Raw genomic sequence first — 25,499 nt, 5'->3', positions numbered from 1 at the left:
TTTTCATCTCTAAAAATTGTTACTGAAAGTAATAGCATGTAAATAATGTTTTGTAATTCTCAAAATGTCATTATATGCTTCATCTAAGATGCATCCCTTTTGGGAAACAAAACAAAGTCTAGTGCTTTGCCACTGAAGACTAGATTGGAAGTTTATGGAGCAATAAGAGTTTTTCCTTCTGTACATAGTGTGTCTGGCATTCTTGGGCACTTGGTCAGCATCATCTATAGTCCAATACCAGCGCCTCAGCGTCTCTCAGCTTTGAAGTGATACTTGTTCCCGGACTCCCTACTAAGAGAAGAGAAACTCAGTTGATGATAGGATTAGAAGGAGATTGCACTGCGATGCCCTGGAGTACCTGCTGAAAGAGACTTTCCATAGCTGAGAAGCACCCACTCTAAAAGTAAAGGAGAGTCTAAATATAGACAGAGGGGCAGCAGTCCAAAATGTGGTAGCTCTCTTTGAAGGCATATCAAAGTGGGCAGTGAGGCATTTAATAAGACTGAGCTTAAATTAACTGAGGGTGGGGGGAAGGTTTGCAATCTTAAAGCAAAAGAATGAGTAAGTGTATTCAGAAAAGAGTAAAATATAGATCAGGAACTGGTAATCAGATACAAACCACCCCGCCCTGTACATGCTGATCAATAATACTGAAATATACCAAATATGGTTGTTAAGAGAAAGAAGCTTTTTTAGTAAAGTAGCTCAATCATAATAGGACAAATATCACATACTAATCCTGTTATAAAATAAGACTAACAGGAGGGGTGAAGGGAGAACAGAGAAAAAGTGGCTAGATAATGAAGACTGCACTGGAACAGATGAGGGGAAGAGCTGTCTGAAAGGAATGTATGATTGGGCATTAAATGTGTGACAGTTGATAATTGGAACTAGAGGTGGAAGATAAAGTGGACTGGGAAAGCAGGAAGGGAGGCGGAATGAGGACAGTGTGCAGAGTGAACGAAAGCCTAAGCTGTCTGTAAAGTTTGTTAAAATTACAATTTATAAAAACTTTAAAAAAAGAAAAAGAAAGATCAAATTGAGACCAGCATTAATGCTGTGTGGCTTGTAGCATCCTACTCCTTAGCTTAGTCCTTTTGTCACTGCTTTTTAGACTTTCCTCTCAGGCCTCATTCAGAACAGTATTTGCTTACATGAGACCATCTTTCAACGTTGAGCATTAGATCAATTAACTTAGCTTAAGGTCTCCAGCTATCTGAGCTACTAAATTCCTTTCTATTGGAAGGATTGAGCTTTTCCTTTGATTTATCCTAATCCTCTGTTTTTTCCCCCTACCTCTAGACAATAAACTTATGATTTATTTTTTTTTAAAGAATGAGGTTTTGGTCAGACATATGTCATTAAGATTCTAACTGTATATTGTACCATCTGTGTGACTTGGGAAAATCAATTTAACCCTTGATGACTCATCAACTACTTGTGATATATGCAGATAGCACCCAGTTTGCTAAAAATGAAGAAGACTTAAAGCACTTACAGATGAAACTCAAAGACTGCAGCCTTCAGTACAGATTACTCAACAAAACAAAAAGAAACAAAGAAGACAAAAATTCTCACAAACAGTTCAGTAGGCAACAGTGTGATAAAGAGAAGGGCTTGATGTGGTCCGCAACTTGATTTTGCTTGTTTTCACAATGACTACCCATGGAAGCAGCTGTTAAGTAATCAAATGATGTATTTTATTGAACAACTCTGCTGCAAAGGACTTGTTTAGAATGATAGAGGCCAAAAATGTCATTTTATAAACTACTGTGCCCCAGACTGAAGCCTTCATATTTTGGCCTTGATAAGGAAGACTGAAAAAGAATTATAGCCTTAGAATTGAAGATACCATGAGCTATTAGATGAACATATGTATGTTAGAAGAAGTGCAGCCAGAATGCTCCTCAGAAGTAAGGACGATGAGACTTTGGTGTACAACACTGGGGCATGTTTTCAGGAGGAAGTCATCATGATTGGTAAAGAAGATGATGAGTGACAAGGAAGTCCCTTAGTGAGAGGTCGATTGACAGAATGGCTGAAACAGTGATTGTGAGGACAGTATGCAGGATGGGTCAGTGTTTCCTTTTGTTGCATATAGATGTACTATGACTTGAAAGTGACCCTGTATACAGTGAAACGAAACACTGGCCATGCTGAGTGGTAAGATGCTGCCCTGCAATCCCAAAGGCACATGGGATCCCAAATCCACCAGCAGCTCTGCAGGGAGAAAGATGAGCCGTCTCTTCTCATGTGATTTACTGACTCTGAAAACCCACTGGAGGGCCAGCTGCTAGTTGGTCACAACGTGATGGCACATAAGAACAACATGGCTTGAAAAGACTTGGAAAACGGAGGATCAGCAAAGGAAAGGAAGACCCCTCAACGAGATGGATAGCCAGACTACTTAGGCAGTAGGCTCTAGTGTGTCACAGATAATTAGAATGACACAGGATAGGGCTGGGTTCCCGTTGACTATTCATAGAGCTGCTGCTGCTGTTGTTGTTGATTGCCTTCTAGTTAAGCACGACGCATACAGACCCTATGAATAAAAGGCCTAAAGCCCCTCCACAACTATCAACATTTGTCAAAGTTCAGAGAGTTTCTGGAGGCATATTTTTCAGGAAGTGGATGCCACTCCTGCTTTCAAACCTGTCATAATATGTTATTTGTTATGTGCCATTGAGTCTCCTGCGATGTAAAGTGACCCTATGTTCAGCAGCTCTGAACCCTTCCCTGTCCTGAGCCAGTCTCACTAACTCTGACACACCATTGCCCATTGCCCCAGTTACTGTATATCAATCCATCTCACCCGACGTCTCCCTCTCCTGCCCTGTCCATCCACCCTTCCAAGCATGATGTTCTTCTCCAAGGACTGATCTCTCACAGCCACATGACCAAAGTAAGTGAGGCAGAGCTTCAAAATCCTAGCCTTCAAGGAGAGACTAACAGTCATTGAAAACACTTTAGAGCAGAGTTTCCTTAGTAAAAAACCATGTGGTGTTGGGTATTATTGAGTTGGAACTGGCTGACCCTCAAGTGGGTTTTCAGAGACAGTAAATCATATGAAAGGAGATTGTTCCTCTTTCTCCTATAGAGCAACTGGTGGATTGGAGCCGTGTACCTCTGCATTGATAGCATATTTCCTTACTGCTAAGTCACCAGAGCTCTAAATGAACTGGCATCAACTTGGTGGCAACTGATGAGTCATTTCAAGAAATACTGCACAAATTCATGGCAGGCACTGAACGCACAATATACAGAGAAATATATTAAATATTTCTTTCCTGATTTATGTGTTGCTATTGTTGTTATTTGTGCTGTTGAGTCACTTGTGATTCATAGCGACCCTGTGTACAATAGCCTTGAGCCCTGAACCCTGTTCTATCCTTATTGTCAACCTTATACCAACCTTGTCTGTGACACACCTACCATCATTAGCCTAGTCACTGAATCAAACCATCTCATCGAGGGTCTTCCTCTCTTGCACTGTTCCTCCACCCTCCTGAGCATAATGTCCCTCTCCAAGGACTGGTTCCTTCTTGCAGTATGCCTAGAGTATGACAGACAAAGCTTCAGAATCTTTGCCTCCAAGAAGAAGCCTAGTTTCACCCTCTCTAGATCAAACCTGTTTGTTTTCCTAGCAGTCTATGGTATATTCAACACTTTTCTCCAGCATCATAGCTCAAAGGCATCCGTTCTCCTTCTATAATCCCTAGACATTGTCCAGCTCGCTGAAGCATAGCATGTAATTGCAAAAACCATGGCCTGGATCAGGTGTACCTTAGTCTCTAGAATGACATTGTTGCTTTTAAGTACCTTGGAGAGATCCCTGACAGACAGACCATTGGGTATTTGTCTTTTGATTTCCTCACTGTTGGTACCAAGAGTGTTGATTATGGAGCCAAGCAAACTAAAGCTGTTAACAATCTCAATCTCCTCATCGTCTATCATGATATTATTATAAAGTGACTAGGTTGTCATCATGTTAGGTTCTGTAGAGTTCTTTTTTTCTCTATAGCTGTCCTGTGTGACAAAGTGAAGCAGCCTATTTGTAGGCTGTAATCTTTCTGAAAATTCTTTCTGTTGACCGAGTTGTCAGTTGAGTACGTTCCTGTTGTGGCCACCAGGATCTCTCGTAGATAATTATTAAGTCAATCAAATATGAGTTCCATTGTGCAATGCTTTGACATTTGCCTGCTCACTGAAAAATAGATAGTTCAAAGTCATCGTTGGAACTGGGAGAAAAACCATGGCAATCTGCTCCTGTAAAGATGTCATTCACTCACTGTTGCAGAGTTTGTTCCACTTCATGACATGCCATTGAATATACCATGATCTATTAAATGAACATATGTATGTTGTAAGAAGTGCAGGAAGAATGCTCCTCAGAAGCATCATGGATTATGATATATCCAATCGATTTCTGAAGCTTTAAGTCACTTAAAAGGAAATTTGCCCATCTTACTCTTGGGGAACTGTGAGTAGTGGAATTGAACTGCTGGAGATTGTGCTTTTATCAGTAGAGCTTGCTATGGACTCCACCAGACAACTATAAAGGTGTTGTTATGCACTGCTTTTTCTTAGTGGAAAATACGTGCATTTTCCTTTTCTGACAAGTTTCTTCTTTACATAGATTCTGACTTTCTTACTTTCTACTGTAATAAAAAAGTTAGCATTTTGAAGCTTGCTAACTTATTGTTCAAGAATGCTTCTCAGTTTTACTGCAGTTTTCCTCAGAACCTATCTAATTTCAAACATCACCTCTTAAAGAGCTCCCAGCTGATCCCTGAATGTCACTGTTCATCTTCCAATTCTCAATGGTATCGGGAGCAACCATTCCCAGCATGCATTGGTAAGACCTTCAGGGATGATGGAAGCATCCTGTGTGCTGTGCAGTGTGGTAGCCAGTAACCACTTGTGGTCTTTAAGCAGTTGATGTGTGGCTAGTGTAACTGAGGAGCTGAATGTTTATTTTATTTTATTTAAGTTGTAAGTTTAAATTTAAAAAGCCACATGTGGCTAGTGTCTGGTGTTTTGGACAACACAACTAGAGATTATATCAAACCACATTGGTGTGAAATTTTATGACTGCCAGAAAAATCATCAAAATACGAAATTACATGTCACAGACAGGTTTTGCAGTTAAAAAATTGCTTGTTATTCTTCTAGAAAAAGAAAATAATAAGATATTCATTGCTAGAGCTAAGTTATTAGCCACATTACTTGATAGTTTTTCTGTTACAGAGCGGTGGAAAATTTCAGACTTTGACTCCCAGTCCTTTGACTTGGATCTTGCAGGAATTGTGGTGTAGTTTTGGTCAGGTATCTGACTGATTTAATAGAAGTTCCATGGAAATTAAAGAGTACATTTTTTTTATTGCTACAAAGCTGTTATCTAGCAGCCTACTGATGTCAGCCTTATGTTTGTGATGTCCTTTCTTCCCTTTGCCCCCTTGGAGCAAATTTATAAAGACTTGATTTATACCCATATGTATGTAGAAGCTATTGCTCTTTTTTATATTGCTGTAACTTTTGCTTTGTGAATTTTATAGCCTCTTAGACGATTATGACTATTATAACTTTTAATCCTAAGTAATGTTGGTTTTAGGTGCTGTCAAGTTTAGTAACAATTCACAATGACCCTGTGAACGATAGATCTGTCCTGCCCTATGCCATCCATCCTCATCCAATAATCTTCATTAATTCGACTCTTATGTCTCTCCTTGTATCCTGCTCTGTCTGATAGCAAACCTTGCTATGTCTAACTTGTCTCACTTGCCTTTTCCATGGCTTATTTTACCCTTCTAATATTTCAGATTTTGTGTTTTGAGTTTTATGCTTCTCTTATCAACAAAATGAAATGGAATTTTCTTTTATTTTTAAACCTGATCTTTCATTATTTCAAATTACTTTATTTCACATTATTATTCAAATGTCTTTGATTATTGCAATTCATTTTTATTATGATAATTATTATAATTAAATATAATTATCTTATCTAGCATAACAAGATTATGTATTATAACATGATGGGTGTCATTTAAATGAATGGAATTTACAGAGTGGTAATTTGTTGTCATAGCTAACATGTAAAAACCAAAAGGCACCCTTTCAAATAGGACAAGGGCTAATGCATGCTTTAAAATAAGGAAAAGTTTATGTCGGGATTATTTAATCTACATGCTGAGGAAATAGCCAATAAAGCTGACTATATGAAGAAGACTGTAGCCTTAATATTGGAAAAGAAGTTAACATTAACAACCTACAATATATAGATCACACAAACTTTCTTGCCAAAAGTGAAGAAGATGTGAATCACTCACTGATAAAGGCTATAGCTTTCAGACAGTGAAGTTGTAAGGGCTTTATTTTATTTGGATCGACAAACAACATTCATGGAAGCAACAATTAGGAAATCAAATTACATACTGTACTAGGAAAATCTGCCAAATACCTCTTTGCAATGTTAGCAAACAAAGATGTCTTTTTAATTATACGAGTATATATAACACAAGCCACAGTATTTTAAATTGTGTCATATGTATGTGAAAGCTGGACAATGAATAAAGAAAACTGAAGAAAGATTGATGATGCCTTAGAATCATGGTGTTAACAAGAATACTGAATATACAAGAGACTTCCAGAAAACAAACGTGGAAGTACAGCCAGATAGTACCTTAGGAATAAGGATGGCAAAACTGTCTCACCTTCTCTGGACATATTATCTGGAGAGACCAGTCCCTGGAGAAGGACATGATGCTTGTATGTTGTTGTTTTGTCCATAGATTCACCTGTGACTCATAGTGATCCTATGTACAACAGCCCTAAATCCTGCTCTGTCCTGTGCCAATTTTACTGTCTCTGATACACCTATAAACATTACCCCAGTCACGGAATCAATCCATCTCATCAAGGGTCTTCCCGTCCTGCGCTGTCCCTCTATCCTCCCAAACATGAGATCCCTCTCCAAGGACTGGTCCCTCATTGCAGCATGTCCAAATTATGTCAGATGAAGCTTCAGAATCCTTGCGTCCAAGGAGCAGCCTGGTCTCACCCTCTCCAGGACGATCTTGGTTTTGTTCTCCTAGCAGACCATGGTATATTCAATACTCTTCTCCAGCACCACAGCTCAAAGGCATCAATTCTCCTTCTATCCTCCCTAATCATTGTCCAGCTTTCCAGTGCATAGTAAGTAATTGCAAAGGCCATGGCCTGTATCAGGCGCACTTTAGTCTCCAGACTGGTATCATTGCTCTTCAGTACTTTGGAGAGGTCTCTAACAGCAGACTTTCCAATGCAATTCATCTTTTAATTTTCTCGCTTCTGGTACCAAGAGTGTTGATTAAAGAGCCAAGCAAACTGAAGCTGTTAACAATCTCAACCTCTTCACCATCTATCATGATGCTGCCCAGTGGTGAGGATCTTTGTTTTCTTGATGTTGAGCTTTAATCGATATTGATTCTTGGTATAGGTCAATTTAAAAGAAGACCCTCAGTAAGATGAATGGGTTGGCACAGTGGCTACAACAGTGGGTTCAAACAGCAGTGGTTGTAAGGGGGACTTAGACAGTGTTTCCTTCTGTTCTACAGATACTTAAAAGAAACAAGATATAATTTGTTGTTTTGGTTTTTTTTTCTCTCCTTGTTTTCCATGTTTGATCAATTATATCTCCTTTTGATTTCCAATCTCTTTCTTCCTTAATTGAGAACTTCTCTTCATCATTAAACTAGTGTCTATTTTTCTGAAATTTCTATTCTTCTTTTACAACGTTTCTACAGAATCTAAGTTAAGTAATACCTGTATTTCTCATCTTAAGTAAGACATTCTGTTTGTTCACTTGACCTGCCCAAAACTTTAAGTATCCTTTTCCCCCCCCCCTTTTTCTTTTCAGGTCTCAATCATTATAGCATGTAGTACCCTTGAACCTCACATTCTGAGGAATGTAGTGAAACTTCCATATGAATTTGTTTTCTGGGTTTGTTGTTTTTTTTAACTTTCTTTGTATCAAAAAAATTATGATGGTCTTTTTTCTCCCCCCAATTCTTATAGAGAGTAGGGAGCCTGTTGTGTTTTGGGTTTTCTTCTAGCTTTTTTAAGTAGAATTTTTTTTCCTTTTTGTCTTAGCAGTCAGGATTTTTTTTTTTAGATTCTTTCTTTTGTTTCTCCTTTCCATTATGCTTGTCTAGGATATCTTGGGACATTTTAATTTGAAATTTCAAGGCTATTTTTAAACTTACAGGCAAAAATGGTTTTCACAATTAATTTATAACTGTTAGCTTTAGATATTCTTTTGCAGGTGTCCAGGCACTTTCCTGTAATGTCTTTACATCATTGCATATGGTTGTCATTTCTTAAGAGTTTTGTCCTTTATTTATTAGCTGTTTCCTCCATTTGATCTTCCAGACAATCAGTATCTTAAAGCAGTGGCCATTTGTGGTTTTAGTCTTCTCTAGAGCTTTAATATTGAAATAGTTTGTATTCACAAGTCAAAGAACGTTAGTCTTTTTTTATATTTGTCTGTCATTTATTAAGAGTGTTTATTGCTCAGTGCCAGTACCAGTTAGGCTAAATGGATTCCTCCAGAAATTTTCAACTGTGGAAGATAAGATTATTTGTATTTTACTGAGAGAGTCTGTGTGCCTCTGAAAGTTGGACAGTGCATAAGAATGATAGAAGAGGAATTAATTGGTATCTTCGAGTTAGAATGTTAGAGAAGACTACTGAATATCCATGGATTTCCATGAGAACAAATACATATATCCTGGAGGCAAGGATGGTGAAGCTTCATTTCATATACTTAGGGCATATTATTAGGAGGGGCCAGGCCTTGGAAAAGGACATCATGGTTGGAAAAGTAGAGGGGGTCTGCAAAAGAGAGAAAGCCCCTCAGGGAGGTAAACTGACACAGTGATTCTAACAATGGGCTCAGGTATATCAAAGATGGTTAGGATGGCACAGGTTAGGGCATGGTTCAGCTCTTTTGCTCATTAGATTGCTATGAGTTCTACTCAGCTTGACAGCACCTAACAGCAATGCTCTGTGTTGGCCTAGTCCATAGCAAGTTTCACTACTCACCCAAAGCCCATACCTCTCAAACAGTTCATATCTTCTAGCAGCTCCTCAGGAAAAAATATGACAGTGTCTTCCTGTGAGGCTTAACAGTCTCAGAAACCCAATGGAGGTTCCTCTAGGAGTCGGTTCTGATTTGATGATAATGATAGTGTAACCTATTTGTGTGATGCTTTTGTTGGGACCTCATCTTTTCTCAGAAGGCTCTCCTGGTTCTGTTAGTTACAGAAGAGGCATACAATTCTAAGATTGTAGACATAAATTCCAAGAATAATTCATTTCACCAGTAGACATCACCAAACCCACTCTGAAACAGCAGTGTCAGCAGGATTGAGTGCTTACCATTACACCTTTAGCAGTAGTCATGGGTGGGCCCTCTGCTTTGAAAGTCCTTTCGTGGATCCTTTCATGCGTCATACAGGAAAGTATCCTTTCATGTATGCTGCCTGGTTCTTCTGAGAAATCTAGTAATATGAATTCCTCTCCTAGCTCTTTGGAATTTCCCTAAAACTCCCAATTGTTAAAACTCATGTAATTCATCACATGGCAATATACAGAAATCCCAGTTTATTTACTTATATTTTATACTCTATGCCATGTATCAGTTAGGCTAAAGTCAGAGTGAGCTTGGTGTTTTTATCATGTTTCCTGAGAAGGGTGTGATTTATTAGATTTTATTGATTCTGTAGCATGTCAGGATAAATGATAAGAGGAATTGAGTTGAGTAAAACTTTAAGAAACTGTATGTTGAAGCTCTGTTACTATATAAAGACTGTTAGCAAGCTGACTTTTCCCCGACACCACTACTATAATCTAGTCTTGTGGTCTCATATATTAGTGTCAAGGGATATATACATTTGCTTAAGAATTCAGTTTTCATTGACTCCATTTCTATTTTATTCTTAATGAATAATGTTTCTGTGAGTACATATCACTTCCCTGGAGTAAATTCAGGCCTACTTCACTATGCTATAATTACAATACTATAACTATTCTGTAGCTTTGTATACCATCAAATTTAGCACTTCCTTAAATTGACTTTCACATAATCCATCTTTTGTGTTAAACATTGGCATTCCCTATTCCTCATGTTAATTCACAACAAAATAGTTTTCTCTCCTTTGTATTGTTCCTTATCAATGACACCATCCTCTTCCTTAAATAATAGTTTTATCTTCAGTGCTTTTTGTTGTCCTTATTAAGTGGTTTGGTTCCTGAGTGTGTGCACTTTAGGTTCGTAAGCCATGAGTTTTAGGGCCACATCTTTGATGGCCTTCATCTTTATGAATCATGACATCAAAGATGGCAATTTTGTTTGCATCACTGGCCCGCACCTAATTATCTTTCCTGCCTCTTCATTTTTAGAATGCCCTTTGATGTCAGCAGAAGCCTTGTGCTTTGAAAGGCTATAGAGAGTGGTCAAAGGCTCCCTTCTTTTGCTGAGTCCATGTGCCACTGGAATACTAAATAATGGTATTATGCTAAAAGTAGAATGCAATGCAACTTCAGTAATTAAAGTAATTATTCATCTTTGTAGAAGCAAGTTTTCAATGCATCTCTATATGTACATGGACATAATTTCTCTTATTAATAAATGGCTAGATTGAGATTCATCCTTAGGAGAAACCAGAAATAAAGCAAAACTGGGCTTGCTAATTGAAAATTATGAGATTATGCTTGATCAGAATGAATATATGTGACGCTATGACAATATTCGGAGTAATTACAGGCTTTGGTTGGTGGTTATTATGTGTCAGTCAGTGAGTTCAAGGTGCCTCACAGCTGATCCCCCAGAAGGTTTTTAGGGTCTGTATGCCACATGGGAGGAGATTGTCCATCTTTTTTTCCCAAAAAGCACCTGGTGGATGTGGCCTCCTTGCTTTAGGTTTGACAGTGAAACACTTTATCTCCGAATGTGAACCATCCAGTTTTTAACAATACTTTAGATGCCCTTGTTATCCTGTAATTTTTGTGGTCACAGAGGCCTGCAATAGAGGTAAAGCAAGCAAATGTTTTGAGAAGTTGAATCTCAAATTAGTCTTTTAATTTCTTCATTTGTTTATATGCAACATACTTTTATACTTCAGGATAAAAGATTTCTTTCACAGGAAGTAAATGTGTGCACAGTGTGTGCTACAGGGTTAGCTGCCTTTTTCTGGTTTTTCAGAAAAGGAAAACAACAAGTTGTTGCCATAATTCAAAATGATGTGATAATGATTTTCACTAAGTAAGTGACTGCTTCACAATTCCTCTACTCAGAGAAGGGAGAAGATACAAGGACACCCTGGTGTTAATGAAAAGTGTAAATCTTTATTGTTGTATACCATAGAGTCAGAACTGACCCCTAGCTGACCCGCTGGTAGGTTTTCAGAGGCAGTTAATCACACAGCAGGAGATTGTCCATCCTTACCCTGCAGAGCAGCTAGTGGATTCGAGCTGCGTGCCTTTGGAATTGCAGTGCAGCATTTTGGCAGTTCTGTAAGACACTTGGTTCAGTAATGCCAATGCAAGAATTTACCTCACAAAAAACTTTGCAGAGTGTGTGGTCCGTAAGTCCTTGGAGGGATGCCCAAATAGCCTGTCTGGATGTGTCAATAGTTGTAAGAGCATGTATATCCACCACGTATGATGTGTTGCATCCGTAGTTGTGCACATGGATTTTTCTGTGCCTATAACAGTAACACTACATAGGACAAAGACTCAAGTGAATTTGGGTTTTAAATATTAATATTTTAATCACTAGAACTTAATTTCAAAATTCAAGTTAACTGACCTTTTAAGGTTAGCTTATAACTATTTTATTAATAATTCTAGTGTAACCATTTTATTAATAAGTCTAGTGAACTTTTCTAGTCACTTTAAGGAGCCTAGCTAGGTTCCACCTTCTTACTTAATGAAACACCTTCATACATTTTCAATGACTTTTATATACATCTGTTATCTTTCTTAAGTATTTGAGTTGTGTAGCTTTAAAAACCTTTGCAAATGCTTAAATAACTTCTTATAAAATATACATTTTTAGAAGTTGGAATATTTATAATTGTAAAGTTCAAGTAAATGATCCACTACTCTATATAAATGTAAAAATTTAAAATCATGACTCTATAAAATAAGTTACTTAACTCTTTTAAACAGTGGTTGCAATGCAGTCTAGAGGGATGGGTCATAATGCTGGTAAACTTTACAGGGACATACTTTTGTACAAATTGCTTAAAGCAAAATATTAATTATTTCAATTCTCTTAAACTTTTCTATACTTAATTCTAACAATACATGATCTTGAAAGAGAAGAATTATTCATAAAGGAAAACAGTTATCTCAGTTAATTGAATCTACAATTTAAAAAAGAAATAAATTAGCAGTATCTGAAGCCTCTTATAATTCTGTAATTTTGTTCACGTCTGACAGACAAAACTCCAACCTTGACTGAGCCATCATCTAGGTCCTCATTGAGTCCAGGTTGCATAGAGACAATGGAGAAAGTCACAGTACAGGCACATCAGTCCTGTGAGCTCATCTTCTTTATCCAGTGTTAGTGTATACTGTGAAGTCGAAACCAACCAAAGCTGACCCGCCAGCAGGTTTACAGAGGCAGTAAATTATATGAGAGGAGATTGTCTTTATTCCACAGAGAAGTTCGTGGATTCAGACTGTGTACCTTTGCGTTGGTAGTGAAGTTCTTTTAAGGTGGTGTCACCTGGAATTTCCTGGCTTTTGGAGTCATCTCTCCTGGCATCTGAAATGCTGATCACTCACCCTAAAAGACCAGCCAACCCCAATCCAAAGCCCATTTTTCTACTTCCTTTTAGACAAAGAACATAGAAAGTGTAACAGAGGCTTGCTTATTTCATTCGTGCTGTACATGCATGTCTGTATTGGTGTGAAATCCTTCTTGTCTCCACACGGTGTTTGATAGTGGACTCAATATATCAAAACTCCTTCCATATGATTGTCAGCCTCTGCATACCTGCTGGAGGGTCAACTGTGAGTCAGTTCCCACTCATTTTCACATAACAACAGCAATAACTACCCTTTTGTGTAACCCAGAATTGGAATTCTTCAAAGCACTACCCTACATCTACTAACTTCTTTCTTGACCTCAAGGAATTTTTACAGTATACCTCTTGATTAAAAAATAAGAAAGTAAAACAGCACAAACAGGTCACACTAACTTCTTTACAGGATGTAAACCTAGGGTGCAATCTATTCCTGCATCTTAAATAATTTGGAGGTAAATAAAAACCAATGTATTAAGATTCTTAGTTAGCTTCCTTTCATTGCAAGAAAAGCCTGAAAGTATTTTTAATTATTTTAAAGCAACATGTATAGCGAGTGAAGGTGATTGTGATGAAAATCTGTTGAGAATATTAGGTTCATTTATTTCTAAATGAGGGCAGATTTATGCAAAGCATAGTCTAGTCCAAAGAGAATACACTGTTCTCCTAAAGTCTGTTCTCCTCTGGTGGTTTTGATCCATGGGATTCATCTTAGATCTATCCTAGATCTCCACGAGAGAAAGATGAGCGTTCTTCTCCTATTGCAATTTTATGTTGTGTTGTTAGGAGCTATCAAGTCAAGTGTGACTCATAGTGTCTCAATGACCAACATATCGATTCTGTGCCATCCTCACAATCTCTGACAAATTCAAGCCCATTGCTGCAGTCACTCTGTCAAATCCACCTGGTCGAGTGCCTTTCTCTTTTACCGTATCTCCACCTTTTCAAGCATGATGTCTCTCTTCAAGGAAAAGCCTCTCCTAGCAACATGCTCAGATTATGTGAGATGAAGCCTTAGTCTTTGCATCCAAAGAACATTCTGGCTGCATCTTCTCCAAGACATAACCTGTTTCTTCTTTTAGCAGTCCATGAGCTATTCAGTATTCTTCTCCAGAACCACAGTTCAAAGGCACCATCAATTCTTCTTCTGCCATTCATTACCAAGCTCTCAGATGGATAGTAAATGACTGAAAAGACCTTGGCCTGAATCACATGCATCTTAGTCCTCAAACTGGCATCATTGCTCTTCAGTAAGTTGGAGAGATTGCTGGCTGCAGACTTTCCCAGTGCAATGTATCTCCTCCTGACTACTAATTCCAAGAGTACTGATTGTGAATCCAAATAAGATGAAGTTGTTGACAATTTCAATCTTTTCTCCATTTATCATAATGTTGCCTTTTGGTCCATTGATGAGAATTTTTGCTTTCTTGATGTTGAGATACAATCCATATTGAAGGCTGCAGTGTTCAAGCTTGCTTTCAGCAAGCAAGATTATGTCATCTGCATAACAAAAGTTATTGATGGGTCTTCCTCCAATCCATTCTTCTTCATAGAATCAGCTTTCGGATAATTTGCTCGGCATGCAGATTAAATAGGTATGGAGAAAGGATGCAATCCTCATGCACTCCTTTCTTAATTTTAAACAATGTTGTATTCTATTACTCTGCTCACATAATAGCCTCTTGGTCTGAGTGCCCTGCGATTCCCATTCTTGCCAGTGTTAGCCATAATTTGTTATGATCCACACAGTCAAATCCCTTTGTATAAGCAATACAACACAAATATATATTTATGCAATTTACAGTCTTGGAAAACCCAGTGGCACTATAAGTCAGAACTCACTCTGTAGCAGTGAGTCACCATCCCAAATGTTTATAACCCAGAACCTCCTGTATAGCACTTTAAGCCAAACAAAATTAAGTCTAGTGACTCAATTCAGACACAAAGAACCTGAAAGAAAGAGTAGAAAGAACCACCCTGTAGTTTCCAAGGCTGTAAATAAGTCATCCCAGAAACAGACTGCCTTTATGCCAACCTAAGAATGGCTGGTAGATGAGTTCATACCATTGACCTTTCAGTTACCCTTAACCTACACTTCCACCAGTGTGCTTTACCTTAAATATATATATTTCAAAACCCAATGACTCTCCAATGAGTAGGCTACAAATTATAGCCTCAGTAACCACTTTAGATTTGAACCACCAGAGAAGTATAACTTTGATTTAGCAGGGCAGCTACCTATGGATTAAGCCGTAAGCGCTCCATCAACTTTCTTGTTGTTGTTAAGTGCCATCAAGTCATAGATGACTCATAGTGACTCTATGAACCTATGGATTAAGCCATAAGAGCTCCATCAACTTTGTTTGTTGTTGTTGTTAAGTGCCATCAAGTCATAGATGACTCATAGTGACTCTATGAACAAAAGTCTTGACCACTTGTATAACTTTCATCATTTCCCTAAGTTCATAGTTTCCAGAGGCAAGCTATTTCAGAAGTGGATGCCACTCTTGCTTCCACTCTTGTTTTAGTTTGAGAGCTCCATCAAACACTGTCCAGCATGGGTAACCATTATCGCATTTGACACATCAGTGTTTAGCATCACAGTAACCAGGAGTTACATCTGTACAGCAGATTGACAGACAAGTGCTATACTACTTAGAAGAATGTTTGACTAAAAACATTTAAAACCAGGCTCATACCCAATGGCTAGCAACAGTCCCACCCAAGCCTCAGCCATAACAGAAAACACACCTTTGTAGAAACCAGCTGCTCCACTCATCTTCCCGAACTTTAAAAAAGCCTTTCATTAGATACCTCTTTTTTTAACATCTTGAAGGAAACTCAAGGTCTGTGTATTAAAAATGGAAATAATTGCTTAATGTAAATAAAAGTGAAAATACTCAACAAAATTGAAAGAGAAGGGAAATTTCTCAACATAGTGAAAAGTACATATGCAAAACCAAGAACCAACGTCATTCTCAGTGGAGAAAGACTAAAAACATTTTCCTTGCTAACAGGGACCAGCAAGGATGCCTACTGTCACGAATTATTTTCGATATTTTATTGGAAATGTGTGCTAGGGAAATAGAACAAAAGAAGGAAATAAAAGGTATCCAGATTGGCAAAGAAATAGTTTAACTGTTGCTATATGCAGATGATATGATAGTGTACACAGAAAACCCCAAAGACTCAAAAAAAAGCAAACCAAAAACAAAACCTGTTAGAGTTAATAGACCAGTTTAGGAGAGTGGTAGGATATAAGATCAATATCCAAAAATCAATAGGATTCATCTACAGCAACAAAGATAACTCAGAGAAGGAAATTAAAAAAGCAATTCCATTTATAATAGCCATCCACAAATTAGGATATTTGGGAGTGAACCTAACTAAATATACAAAAGAGCTATATAAAGAAAACTACAGAGCGTTTCTGAAAGACACAATAAATGACCTAAAGAAATGGGAAAATGTACCCAGTCCATGGATAGGAAGACTCAATATGGTGAAAATGACAATCCTACCAAAATCAATCTACATGTTCAGTGCAATCCCAATCCAGATACCAAATTCATTTTTCAAGAAGATTGAAAGAGAAATTATAAAAATTATTTGGAGAGACAAGCAACCCTGAACAAGCAAAACACTTTGAGAAACAAAAATGAGGTTGGAGGCATAGCACTCTCTAACCTCAAAGTCTGCTACACAGCAGTAGTAACTAAGACAGCATGGTACTGGTACAATGAAAGGCACATAGACCAATGGAACAGAATTGAGACCCCAAAAATAGACAAGGGAATAAGACTTATCAAATGGGGAAATGATAATCTCTTCAACAAAAGGTGCTGTCAAAATTGGCTTCCACCTGCAGAAAGTTGAAACAGGATCCACATCTCACACCATACACAAAAATCAACTTAAAGTGGATCAGAGGCCTGGGAGTAAAGCCCCAAACCATGACATTCATAAGAGACAAACTGACGTCAAGCTTTAGAAGCATTAGTCCAAGGTATAAAGAGATTAGATCCTCATCTTCATTCTACAATACTGATTTTATACAGTATTTTTTTCTTATTTCTTATTTTTCCTTATGGACTAGTTCACCCAGTATAATTCTCTCTAGTCTCTCCAAGTTAGATAATAATTTGCAAAATTATTACTCCTGTGTCATGCTGTGTAGTATTCCATTGTGTGAATGCACCACAGCTTCTCAGTCCATTCAGTTGTGGTTGGACATCTGGCTGTTTCCATCTTCTTGCAATGATGAATAATGGTGCTATGAACATTGGTGTACAAGTCTCCATTTGAACCTCAGTTCTCAATTTCTTGGGGTATATTCCTAGCTGGGTCATATGGAATTTCTATGTTCAGCTATTTGAGGAAGTGCCAAACTGCCTTCCAAAGTGGTTACCATTTTAAAATCCCACCAATAGTGTATGAGTTCCTATCTTGCCACATCCTCTCCAACATTTATTACCTGCTGTCCTGTTAAACTTTACCACTGCTACTGGAGTGAGATAGTATCTCATTGTGGTTTTGATTTGTATCTCTCTATTGCCAGTGATTTGGAGTAGTTCTTCATGTGTCTGTTGTTCATTCGAATATCTTCCTCTGTGAAAATCCTTTTTGTATGTAATTAGGTTGTCAGTGTGTTGTTGTTTGGTTTTTTTCTTGTGGAGCCCCGAGAGTATTCTATAAACTTTTGTTATGAGATTCTTGTCTGAGTTAGTATTGCCAAATGTTTGTTCCCAGTCAGTAGGCTTTCTTTTCACCCTGTTGGGAAAAGTTTTTATGCACGCAGGGATTTAATCTTTTGAAGGACCCATTCATCAATTTTATTCTCTTAAGATTGTGTATTTCTGGCTGTATTTGACAGTTTGTTTATACTGTAGATTAGCCCTTCAAAGCTTGATCCCAGTTTGTCTCTTATAAACTTTATGGTTTGGGTTTTGGGCTTTACTCCCAGGTCTCTGATCCATGTTGAGTTTATTTTTGTGTATGGTGTGAGATGTGGATCCTGTTTCAGGTTTCTGCAGGTGGCAGTCCAATTTTCCCAGCAACTTTTGTTGAAAAGGTTGTAATTTCCCCATTTGATAGGTTTTATTTCCTGTCGAGTATCAGTTGACCATAGTTAGCTGCATCTATTTCTGTGTTCTCAATTTTATTACATTGGTCTATGTGTCTGTCATTTTACCAGTACCATGCTGTTTTGGTTACTACTGCTGTGTAGTAGGTTTTGAGGTCAGGGAGTGTTATGCCTCCCACTTCATTTTTGTTTCTTAGAAATGTTTTGCTTTTTTGAGGTCTCTTGCCTCTCTAAATAAGCTATTTTTAAATCAGTTTTTTATAATTAAGTAAGGAGGAAGGTGACTATCTTATCTGTGTACTTGCTTCAAATAGTGCGCTCTGATGGCATAGTGGAGGGGAGTTACGCTTTCAATGCAAAGACAGTTGGTTTTAAGCCATCCACTGCTCTGTGGAAAAATGATGGATGCCTGTCTCCTCCCACGCAGTTTACAATCTCTGAGAACCCACTGAAGGATCAGCTATGTTAAATTGTGACTTGACATCAGTGAGTTTGCAGGTTTTTTTGAACTCCAAATAAATTTTAAGAAGTTGTTTCTACTTGTATTTTGTTAACACATTGAAAGAACTTTCTTGCGTTTGATTGGTTAGTGTGGCATGCATGAATGTTTTCCCCATGATGCATGGTGCAGATGTAAACCTTCATGAAGAGAATGCATAGCCAATGACAATCAATAAAAGGTTTTCTTCAAATAGTTTTTGTTCATAATTAAATTAAAATTCAAGTAAACTTTGCTGGAAAATGGTCCAATCATTTTAGGAAATTTAAATCCTTCTCAAATATCTATTATCAACTCTTTTCAGGAAGCTCTGTTGGCTGAGTGGTAAAGAATTGTGCTGTCAACCCAGGGATACCCAGTTCAAATCCTAGAGCCGCTCCTCAGGAGACAGGCACTCTTCTCCAGCATTATTTGCTGCCTCTGAAAAACCACTGGAGAGTTACCTAGCTCAGTTGACTAATACATAGCAACAGCAACAACTCATACTTTTCAGGTCATTCATTTTTGAGTCAATGGGAGATTTAAATTTTAGAGGAAGTAGTTGTCATCCAGAAAGCAAAATGTACAGTGAAACAATTAAATGGTACTCCCTGTTTCCCAAGTCTCACATTTTTTCTGCCTCTGAAAAGGTGCATGTTTACCACATGTATCTTTCTATATTTAGTGCAAAATGTTTGAGATTTTCTTCTTTGGCAAGTTTTGGCCTTTTACAAGTTCCAGCTTTTGAAAGTTTTACTGTGTCACAGAGTATATCCAGAATAGCTTGCCAAAAAAGCAAATAAAATAAATTCTTGGTTCCCGAGACGAGTAGTGTGAAAGTGGCTTAATTAATGCCTTCAGGCAGAGATAGATAGCTGTTCTTTAGCAAAGATTTGCCATCTCCAAAAGAAAGCTGAGAGGACATGAGTGTTCTCTGATATAGTCCATAGGGAGTTGTGCTGCTAACCTAAAGTCCATGTCTGTCTGGGAGTTCTAATCCACCAGCTGCTCTGTGGAAGAAAGATAGGCAATCTCCTCAGTGCATTTTACAGCCTCCTAAAATCAACTGGAGTCATCAGCAGTCAGTGAATGAGTGAAAAGGGCATAATTTTAAGATGTTATAATTAGAAAATAGAATATCATTCCTGACAGTTGATTTAGTTGGCAATAGGATTTTGAGGAGGACATGAATTTACAGTAAAATAAAGATTTTATATTTTAACAAAAACCAACTTTTTCATACTTACTTAGAACTTAATAAAACCTATTAAGATTCCTAAAGCCTTGCAACCTGTTTTGGAAAAATCAATCACTGAGAACTCTGTAGAGTGTAATTGTGTTCTGAAACACGTAGAGTCACCATATATCAGAATGAGGGCTTCAGGTTTGTTCATTCCAGTTTGACCCCCATTTGAGAATTTGCATTTTGATGCCATAAACACTGAATTAGAATCTAAGTTTTATCCAGGTCCCTTGGTGTCTTCACCAATCTTTCAGTGATTGCTTTCCAGTAATCTCAGGAGGATCTTGTTAAAATGTGGATTCTGACTCAGTATGTCGGGGACGGAAATGTGGGTTCTCAGCAGGGCCGAAGCGGGGAGTGGCCTGACTGGAATGAACTAGTTCAAAGCGCTGGTCAGAACTGACTTGATGGCAACCTGTATTGGTTTAGGTAATATTTATTTAAAATGGCAGAATCGTGGTGAGGGAAGTACGCTTATTTACAAGTTTGACATATCTATGTTTCTGCTCCAAAATTTGTCTATTTTGAAAACTCAATTTCCAGCCAACACATCTGTTGCTCTTATGCAGGAGATTAAAATGAGCTATTTTTGTTGAAATTCAGCTGCAGAGTAACAGAATGTTAAATCTGCTTGCCAAAGAAGTTACCTATCCTAGCTTTTGTTCCTTTATATTAAGCTTTAAATATATTCTTTTCCTGTAGGTGAGAATGCCTCATCTCCCTTAAAGTAGACACTTCATGTGGTTTTAAATTGCATTTTTGTCAATTATAGTATGTGTATATGTGTATGTGTATTTATATAATCTCTGAATATCCCAGTATAGAGCATTTTGAAACTTATTATCTTGATTTTCCCCAGTAATAATTTTTCATATAAACTTTACCAGCATTATTGACTCTTCTTCCTTTGAACATGTGATTTTGTTCTTACAGAAATCTGAATTTAACTCATTCTAGCTTTTCCTTGCAATTCTAATATTGTGGTTTGTGTTGGGGTTTGCCAGGAGAGACTGATTGTCATCTTACACTCTCAAGAGTTAACCAGCTGTGTATACATGAAAGGGAACAAAATCTTTTCACATATTTTTTTCTTGCCATTTTACAACAAATGTGAATCATGACATGGTCCAGCCTTTGGGAAACTGACCTTCCTCCAATAGTGTATTCTACTTCAAAAAGAAACAACTTTCAGAAAGCATCCTCCATATAAAGCTATTTGGTTTATGATTCAGCTCTGCTTAAAAAAAAAGATATCCAGAGCCTCCAAAGTATACACGGAAGTTAAGTTGTAGCAGAGAGGTGGATAGAGTAGAAATACCCCAGGGTGCTTTAAACAGCTAAAGTGTTTTGTTGTTAACTGAAAGACTAGCTGTTGCAGTCTCCTCCAAGTTGCCTTGGAAGAAAGGCTTGCCACACAAGAAACACCAAGAGTTCTAAAGAACTCTTTAGAGTACATCTCTGCACTGACAGCCATGTGATCTCCACGAGTCCAGGTTGACTTGACTACAACCAGTCAGTTCTCCTTTACTTATAAAGGGGATATGTTATAAGCAGGGGTAGTTCCTCCTAAAATGCATGTTTGATGTAGTGTGTCTGAAAATTATGTCATTTCTCATACGCTCTCATTTGACAGATGCAGCTATCTACAGGCCATACTTTGAGATACAAGCGTCTAAATGAACTCTCTTTAATATTTAAAGAAGTGCCTGCCTAAGTTCATGGCATAAATGTATTACATTATGGAGTTTGTTTTGCTTTTGGGTGGTTTTTGTTTGTTTGTTTTTTTAATAATCATGATCATAGCAGAGCTGGAGAGAGCTCTGGTAGCCTAGTGGGTAGGGAGTTTTGCTGCCTACCTAAAGGCCAGGGGTTTGAATCTACCAGCTGCTCTGCAGGAGGAAGATGAGCAGTCTACTCCTGCATGATTTAGCCTCTGAAAACTTGCTAAAGGGTCAGCAGTGCATTTGTTCTGACTTCATGGCAGTGAGAGAAGGAACGGTAGAGAATGGTATAGTTATCTGCTAGGGGACAAATCCCCTCTTGCCTTCCTCTTGAAGCAACTGTGATCATAAATCTCTTTAGTAATGTCTTTCGAAGTGAGTTAAGCATAGTACCAGAGACATGAAAATCACTTTGTTGGAACTAAATATCAATTATGAAATCTTTTCTATCAAGTAAAAACATTTACTGTACTATATAAAGAGGGCTCATAAAAATAATTCCTGCAGGTCTAAGACTGGCATGCTGAGGACCTGGGAGTGGCTGTAATGTGTACTAGAGAGGGGATGATTTGTTCCACCACTGCCTAGATGAACCTAGCATGGGCAGAAGAACTTCTAGCTTGTCAAGAAAAGACATAAATAAAATTCCATGTGGAATTTCCCAGCTTCAAAACAATGACTTTCAATTCAAATTCTTTTAAAACACTATATGGACTAAGAAAGTACAGCTATTTAAGCCATTTGTAGTCTGGTTAGCATAGTCGTAAGACATTTCACTGCCATTACAAAGTTACATGGTTCAAATCCATCAACTTCTCTGGGGTAGAAAGATGGACAGTTACCTCTTGTGCGTTGTACAGACCCTGAAAATCTGCAGGAGTGTCACACAATAACACAATAACAGTATAACACATAAATTCTGGTGGTCTAGTAGGTAAGGGTTTGTGCTGCTGACCCAAAGGTTGATGGTTCAAATTCATCAGCTGCTCTTAGAAAATAGATGCCAGTCTCTTCATATGCAATCTACAACCTCTGAAAACCTCTCGAGAAAGTAAGTGGTGAGCTGGTTCTGATTGTATGGCAATGAAAGAATGGGTATAGAGTGTAGATGCAGGTGGTCTAGCCTGTAGGGAGGTGTGCAGTTAACCCAAAGGTTGTGTGTAATTTGTGGTTCAAATCTAACAGCAATATTTCAGAGAAAAAGATGGACAGTCTTCTGTTTTGATTTACAGCTTCTGAAACCTACAGCAGAATCCCTGAGTCAGAACCTACTGTTTAGAAGAGGATGGGTGGGTGGCATAGAGTGCATTGACATCTTCTAATGTACCTCTCATGTTTAAAAGTTAGGAATTTTCAAACTGGAAATCACTTTTTGTCTTGGGACACTTTACTGTCAGATAAAACAATCTCTGTTTTATGCATTTGGAGGCACTGGTATAAGGTTGATATAAATTCACAAAATTCACCTTTCTTTATTCCTTCACATTCCAGATTACAGGACTGGCCCATGCTTCACTCAAGTCAACAACCAGATGTGCCAGGGACAGCTGACAGGCATTGTCTGCACAAAGACTCTCTGCTGTGCCACCATTGGACGGGCCTGGGGCCACCCCTGTGAGATGTGTCCAGCCCAGCCCCAGCCCTGCCGACGGGGCTTCATCCCCAACATCCGCACGGGAGCATGCCAAGGTGAGTCAGCCGTCTGTCTATGTGCGCTAAGGCCGGCAGAGCAGCCACCAGCACGTCATGTCTTCTTCCCCTGGATTTGTGGTGTTTGGCATCTCACATGGTAGCTTTTAACACAATAAGCGTTTCCAAGAGGAACCTGATAAATAAGCCTGACTAGGGATGATTCGTAGTTGACTTGACAGCACCTAACAACAACAATGTAGATGAGTCATGTTGTAGCTACTTAATAAACATTTTACATTTCAATTTTTGACATTAATAAAGAAGAAGAAATAGAGCTCATGTGGAAAATTGGTTCAAATAGATAGATAGATAGATAGATAGATAGATAGATAGATAGATAGAAAGATAGAAAGATAGAAAGAAATAAAATTTAAAATAAAATTAAAACAATTTAATCAGAGAATAAAACCTACTCAGAACTCAATATTCATTTGTCATTTAAGTCAGTCCTGACTCTTCGTGGTGACATGCACAATAGAATGGAACCTTCCTGGTCAGCCACATCCTCACATCCCTTGCTAAACTAACGTCTATAGTTGTGGCCACCACGTTTTTGTAATAACCTAGTGGCCTCATCTTCCAAAACTGTAAATGTGAGTATTCAGTTGGCATACATGGAATTTTTATTGGCTAATTTTTTTGTTTTTTTAAAAAGAAAATTTTATGCTGGTTTGCTTACAAAATCTGTATATGTTGTTTTTCATAGTAGATCTTTCCCATTTCCTTTACCCACCCCTACCAGCCCTCTGCTTCCTTACCCCTCTGCTTCTTCCCTACCCCCGTTTAGATCCTCCCACACATTTATACTAGTTATCTGTTTGTACAATGATAGTCTTATACAATATTTATCCTTATGGGACTGAATTAGTTCATTTGCCATAATGCTCTCCAGTCCCTACCAAATTCGGTAGTGATTTTCAAAATCATTGCTCCTGCATTCTGTGTAGTATTCCATCATGTGAATGTATTACAGTTGTGGTTGGACATTTGGACTGTTTCTATGTTCTTGTGTTAATGAATAATGCTGCTATGAACATTGGTGTACAAGTCTCCATTTGTGCCTCAGTTCTGATTTTCTCAGGGTATATTCCAAGCTGCTAAATAGCTGGATCATATGGAATTTTTATGTTCGGCTTTTTGAGAAAACAGCAAACTGCCTTCCAGAGTGGTTGTACCATTTTATAATCCTACCAACAGTATATAAAGGTTCCTATCTCTTCACATCCCCTCCAATATTTATTACTTGCTGTCCTGTTAAACTTTGCCACTGCTACTGGGGTGAGATGGTAGTTCATTGGCTAATTTTTAGAAGTAGATTTTTAGTTCTTTTTTATTAAGATTTTTTGTCTGAAAATCTCACTGTAAAACCTATCCAGCTTGGGTGATTATAACAGAATGTGAAAGAATTGTGCCATAATTCTTACTTGCCTCATGGCAAAAGGTGAGCCACTGTATAGTATGACAAACTGGTATACATAGAAACATCTAGATGAACCACCTCTTTCCTAAGTTTGTTAGAAACCAAGCCCTTGTAAGAGAGCTATGAGGGAGGTGTCTTATGCTATTTTTCTTAAATTTCTACATTGGTTTGCTTTCAAAGTTTGTGTGTATTGCGTGTACTATCCTTCATTCACATTGTGTCTCATAAAATCATTGTCATTCATTATGGTTTATAAAATTAATCATCATTAAAATATGACCATGATTAACTGTATTTATTTTGATTAATGTTATTGTTAACTGTGATTATCAAGATTAGTAGTGTTTAAAGGCAGAAGATGCACTCTGAATATAATTCTATTTATTTCAAAGTTTGTAATATAAACTGGTGAGTATCTTGTGTCCAGGTAATGTCTTGGGACTCCCAGATCATACACTAATTTCACTAGTTTATGTGTTAGATATTGGACTGTTTGAGGCCCTAAGATTGTAAGAGTAAATTCCAGCCTAAGTAGCCAGGATTCTTTAAGTATTTACTGGTTAATTATTCCAAGCTCTGGTGACCTAGTCTGTAAAAAGTTGTGCCACTAGCCCAAAGGTGGTGTCTCAGTGGTGGCCTGAGTCTAGCAGCTGTTAGCTATTTCTTGAAGAGTGACATCAGGCTTATGAAGGGAAAGAATTAGCAAAAGAGAAGAAGACCCTCAACCAAATCAATACAGTGACTGCTGCAATGGTGCCAGGGTACGTAAGAAATGATGAGGATGACACGGGTGAGGGCGAAGTTCAGATCTGTTGTTCATAAATCGTACCTGACTTGATGACACCTAACAATAACAGATTCACCTTCATAGCTGAAGGATGGGCAGTCTCTTCCCATGCAGTTTACAGCCTTCAAAAACCTGCAAGATGATCAGCTATGCGTTGGCTCTGACTCAGTGGCAATGAGTGAATTATTTTAATGTATTTTACAACCAAGAAAACAGTTAATTTTTTT

The 25,499-nt window shown here is 37.9% G+C and overlaps 1 protein-coding gene across 1 annotated transcript in view; it reads left to right on the top strand.

The window, feature by feature from the left end:
* FBN2 (fibrillin 2) overlaps positions 1 to 25,499 on the top strand; it is a 352,899-nt gene that overhangs the window by 75,728 nt on the left and 251,672 nt on the right. The window contains exon 6 of the mRNA XM_006886013.1: positions 22,865 to 23,062. Within this exon, the coding sequence (XP_006886075.1) occupies positions 22,865 to 23,062 (198 nt within the window). The remainder of the gene's footprint in view (positions 1 to 22,864; positions 23,063 to 25,499) is intronic.

Source organism: Elephantulus edwardii, unplaced genomic scaffold (assembly GCF_000299155.1).
Source record: "Elephantulus edwardii isolate Elephantulus edwardi_28Jun2011 unplaced genomic scaffold, EleEdw1.0 scaffold00046, whole genome shotgun sequence".
Taxonomy (NCBI): domain Eukaryota; kingdom Metazoa; phylum Chordata; class Mammalia; order Macroscelidea; family Macroscelididae; genus Elephantulus; species Elephantulus edwardii.
This window is presented reverse-complemented; position numbering and strand designations above follow the sequence as displayed.